This window comes from Papaver somniferum, chromosome 3 (assembly GCF_003573695.1).
Source record: "Papaver somniferum cultivar HN1 chromosome 3, ASM357369v1, whole genome shotgun sequence".
In the NCBI taxonomy this organism is placed as follows: Eukaryota; Viridiplantae; Streptophyta; class Magnoliopsida; order Ranunculales; family Papaveraceae; genus Papaver; species Papaver somniferum.
Genome location: NC_039360.1, coordinates 97440716 through 97445839, shown reverse-complemented (window position 1 = coordinate 97445839; position 5124 = coordinate 97440716). Strand labels below are relative to the sequence as shown.

The window sequence follows — 5124 nt, the reverse complement described above, 5'->3', positions numbered from 1 at the left end:
GGTATTTGTATGTCAGGCTTTTCCTATAAAAGGAAAGAATCCTCCCAAGAGAGTTAGAGCTCTCTAGATGGTTGATTGTGTATTGGGATTAGTCTCTTTATAACCCTATAATAATATTTGGGTATTTACATTTGGCGACTTCACTGGGGACTAGTCCTCAGTACCAGTACATTGTAAACATGAGCTCGGAAAAAAAACACCCCGGAGATCCGGGGACAAGACAAACTCGCTTATCAACCACTTAATAAAATCTCACCAAGTAGCGTTGATAGAGCACCGACGAAGAGAAGGAATCTTAGATCCTATGTGTGTCGAGAAGGAATCCAGGGGAGAATTTTCTTCCGGGGACAGAGAGAGAGAAGACCCGGAAGACAGGATCGTACGAGAGGAATGTCGGGAGGTGTTTTCTAAGTTCTTTCGAGAGATCAGGTTCACCGAACAGCAACAAGAGTTAGCCTGTGGGCACATCTTGAATATTTTTGTCGGGGAAGACCTTAGTGAATACCTGGAGAAACACTTCCCAAAGCAGATTACTTTCTCGGAGGAGGATCGAATGACTGAAACAGGACACTTACGCCCCTTGTTCATCACAGTAGGGGTAGGAAAAAACACCCTTAACCGAGCATTTGTAGACACCGAAGCCTCATTCAATCTAATTTCCCAGGATACCATTCGCCGACTACGCATTCCACCAGTCATAATCAGACGTTTCAATACTAAGGTGCAAGACTTCAGCGGAGAGAGACATAGGACAATTGGAACTATACAGATAGAGATCACAGTTGGACCCATCAAGGACATAGAACTCTTCCATGTAACCGAAGCAAGCTTGACATGTCATATCATCTTGGGTCAGCCGTGGTTGCATAGGCATGGGGTAGTATCCTCCACTGATCATCAGTGTCTTAAGTTTCTATGCGAAGGGAAAAAATGGCGTGTAGCAGCTACAGAGAATCTGTTCACGGACGAAGAAAATAATCTCTTCCCCGAAGCTGCTTTCTATAGTGATCAAGGTGCGGTGACCCCGGAGGATGATTTTGGGAAGAAGAAGAAGCGAAGAGGAGGAACGAGTGAACGAAAAGGGCATTTTCGACGCTGTACTCAACCTGATGGAACGAAAACGTATCAATATGTTGTTGAAGAAATCATGGTGGCGGAAGAGGAACAAGTCATACAAAAATTGGGAAATTTAACTGTAAATGAACCAGAACACGATTGGGAACATCGAACTTTTGCAACCAACAATCCCGTTAAACCTAGGCACCCCGGAGGATTCGAAGAAGGTTCAAATTGGCAGCAGCCTAACAGTAGAAGAACGCGAAGAGTTAGAAGGCGTATTAATGGAATTTCAAGATGTGTTTGCCTGGACATATGAGGACATGCCGGGGCTAAAACCCATCCCTTGTCTCACATGAACTCAAGACCTCACCATCTTTTAAACCAGTAAAGCAACCCCGGAGGAAAATTTCCCACAAGGTTGAACAACAAATCAAAGAAAAAGTTTCGAAGTTACTAGAAGCGGGTTATATCAAACCCATATATCACCCAACATGGTTAGCCAATATTATCCCGGTTGAGAAAAAGAATGGCAAGATTTGATGTTGTGTTGACTTTCGACACCTCAACAAGGCGTGCCCCAAAGACGATTTTCCCCTCCCTCTCATTGATCTCGTTGTTGATTCCACGGATGACCACGATCTGTATGCCTTCATGAATGGGTACAGCGGTTATAATCAAGTCAAGATGAAAGAATCAGATGCTACTAAAATGGCATTATCAACACCAGTCGGAAATTTTTATTACGTGGTTATGCCTTTCGGATTGAAGAATGCAGGTGCCACATATCAACGAGCCATGACTCTCATCTTCCAAGACCTCAACCACAAGGAAATGGAAGTGTATGTGGACGACATCATTGTTAAGGCGAAGAAGAGAGCAGAGTTTGTGCCTAACCTTAGGCGGGTTTTGTCTCGATGTCGGAATTATGGTCTCAAAATGAACCCAGCTAAATGTACTTTCGGGGTAACTTCCGGAAAGGTTTTGGGGTTTAAAGTCACTAAGGCTGGGATCGAAATGGATGAAGATAAGGAAAATACAATCATGGAAATGTCAGCCCCTAAAAACAAAGAAGAGCTTCAAGCGCTAATAGGCAAAGTCTCCTATGTACGCCGATTTATACCGGTTTTGGACACCAGCATGGCAAGCCTTCTTCCGCTACTCAGAAAAGGATCCAGTTGGGTATGGGCGGAAGAGCAGCAGATGGCATTTGACAAAATCAAAGTGTGCCTAACACACCCACATGTGATGCGCCCTCCAATCCCGGGGGAACCTTTATATCTCTATGTTGCAAACACCGATAAAGCAATAGGTGCAGTGCTCGTCCAAGACATGGGGAATGACAACCTAACCCCTATATATTATATAAGCAAAGCACTAAAAGATGCGGAGCTACGTTACTCACCAGCGGAAAAGGCATGTCTTCCCTTAATTCTAGCAGCACAGAAACTAAGACATTATCTGCTAGCGCACCGAACCTATGTAGTGGCGTCGGGAAACCCAATAGCTTATTTTTCTGCGACCACTATCCCGTCAGGAGGGATGGCCCGTTGGTCAGTGCAACTTTTTGAATTCTCCCTCCAACCAGCAAAACCTAAGGGGATCCGGGGTCAAGCTATTGCAGACTTGTTGGCAGCTTTTCCAGGGTGTGAAACAACTTCTCTCCATGAAGACATCCCCGGAGAAATATCTATGGAAGAAGAATCCAAGTCGTGGTTACTTTACTTTGACGGATCATCGCATGGACACAAAGGAGGTGCAGGGGTTGTTCTGATTACCCCAGATGATGAACTGATATCCAAGGCATTTAAACTCGACTTCCCATGCACGAATAACGCTGCTGAATACGAAACTTTTCTTTTAGGTTTAAAAATTGCTAGAAACCTGGGAGCTAGAAACGTCGAAGTTAAAGGGGACTCTCGATTTCTAATACAGCAAACGTTAGGTGAATTCAGTGTTAAGGAACCAACGTTAGCCGCATACCGAGATAAATTTCAGAGATTAATCGAAGAATTTGACAACGTGTCACTCGCTCACACAGGCAGAACATCTAATAGACACGCTGACGCCCTAACTACTCTGGCATCTAGTATGCAGATGATAAATGTGACCGAAGAAACTATCACGGTAATAAAAAACACAATTCCATCAACTTGGTTCGAGGATGTCATTTTTGAGGACGCGGATGACTGGCGACGCCCAATCCTAAACGATCTTAAACAACAACCTGAGGACCGACAATTATCGTGGAAGGATTTGAGCAAGTATAAAATAATAGATGGGAGATTAATTATACTTTATCACAACCGGAGGAATTCTATGCAAATGTGTTGGAAGCACGGAAGCCAAAAAATTATTACATCAAATTCATGACTGTACTCGCGGCTTTGGACTCGAAATTCCTTTACAAAGAAGGAGCTTGAATCTGATAATGCTTGTTGGTAGAGAAGATGTATTACAGGATTGGGTTGTAGCTGAGATTCATGGAGATGAAGAATTGGAAGCTGATTCAGAGTTTAAATGAAGAATTGCGAATGAATTACAGATGCTGTGAAGAAGGGTATGAAGATGGTGGTGCTGAGGAAAGGCTACTGTTGGTATCAGTTAGGCAATGGTGTTAACTGGTTATGGATGTGAATTTGGTGCCAAGTTGCAGTCAAGATTGATTTACTGCCATGGGTTTAAGTTAATTTTGATAATGGCAGCAAGGTGAAATGTTGAGGTTGATTGAAGCTGCAGAATGGAAAGAGAAGGTGCTGGGAGCAAGTGAAAGCAATTATCTAATGCAGTATTATGTTGTCGACTGCACAAGTGAAGAATGGCAGGGAAGAGCTAAGCTGTCGCAGGTGATGTCTGGTGCTAGTATGGCATGATGCACGTGAAGCAAAGACGAAGCTGAAGAGAATGAATGAATGAATGCTTTTGCAGGTGTGTGTTGGAATGCATGAGATAGCAGGGAAGATGGCTCTGTTTGAAGTTGTTGTTGGAGGAAATTGCAAGCTGATGAGCAGGTGCAGTTTAAGCTGGTAATTGCTACAACATTGAGGTATACAAGGCATGTTGGTACCGGTGATGCAGTTGAGGTCATAAGAAAGAATGCAGTGTTGCTGTTATGCTACTGCAATGAATTGAGACCCATTACAGGGATGTGGTTTGTTGTTGTTTAAAGAATGGTGAAGTAGTATTGCAACTGCTGCTAGAGAGTGTTGCAGTTTTGCTTGTGTGTGAAGTTGGAGCTTGGAAATGATGAAGAATGAAGCCGATGGTCTGATGCTGCAGAAAGTAGTGCAATTGTTGCAGGGTGTGTACAAGGCAATGGTTTGTATGCTCGTCAGTTGGTGCAAAAGTGAGAAGCTTCAGCTTTCAGGTTCATAGGGACTGTTTGTGTCGTCGCAGAAGCTGGTATGGAGAGTGTGATGATGCTGGTTTGTGTTGAAGGGAACTGCGAGTACAAGCATTGCAGGGTCGAAACTCAATAGAAATGGCTCGACAATTGTGCTGGTGTATGGAACAGATGCAAATGTTGTTGCTGCTATCAGTTGAACTGTTAGAGCTGAGCTGAAAGCAACAGGATGTTGGTGTCTAGAAGTTGTTGCTGCTTGAATCACAGGTGGAATGGTACTGTGTTCATAGGTAGGAGTGATTGGTACTGCTGGTGAAGAGCAAGGTTATGTTGGTGGTTTGAGATTGGTTTGAGGTACAAAGAAAGTGGTTGATCAGAATTAGAGGTCGAGGCAGTGAAGAATGGGTACTTGTGAATAAACTGAAATTGTGCACGGGAGGAGAATTATGAATTTGTGCCAGAGCCGGCTGAATTGGGTTGTCAGCTCCGCTAAACTGACGAGTATATCATATTGGGCTTGTGGGTTTGACCCAGGTAGAGATGGGCTTTTTGGCTTGGACTTTTCACCCAAGGTTGGAGTGTTTCTTTTGAGTCGTAAGTGAAAGATATAAAAGAGCCGAGACTTCTGATTATCTTGGAATTTTTTTGCTTCACCTCGACTTCTACTATTTTAGGGTTTAGAAACATGGAAACTTTTATCTTTCTTCTTGTTATGAACCCCATTA

General features: G+C 43.5%; 1 protein-coding gene across 1 annotated transcript; it reads left to right on the top strand.

Annotated features, from left to right (window-relative positions):
* The first annotated feature begins 1710 nt into the window (after positions 1-1710).
* LOC113359776 lies at positions 1711-4752 on the top strand. The gene is made up of 7 exons (XM_026603356.1): positions 1711-3320; positions 3602-3653; positions 3762-3902; positions 3985-4082; positions 4287-4374; positions 4495-4578; positions 4690-4752. The coding sequence occupies exons 1-7, from the start codon at positions 1711-1713 to the stop codon at positions 4750-4752; spliced, it is 2136 nt and encodes a 711-aa protein (XP_026459141.1).
* Positions 4753-5124: the final 372 nt, after the last annotated feature.

Bases quoted from the DNA above. Each gene is read 5' to 3' on its own strand.
- LOC113359776 (XM_026603356.1), top strand. From the start codon at position 1,711: ATGAATGGGTACAGCGGTTATAATCAAGTCAAGATGAAAGAATCAGAT. The intron at 3,903-3,984 runs GTGATGTCTGGT...ATGCTTTTGCAG, and splicing joins GAAGAGCTAAGCTGTCGCAG to GTGTGTGTTGGAATGCATGA. The intron at 4,375-4,494 runs GTTTGTATGCTC...TTTGTGTTGAAG, and splicing joins AGGGTGTGTACAAGGCAATG to GGAACTGCGAGTACAAGCAT.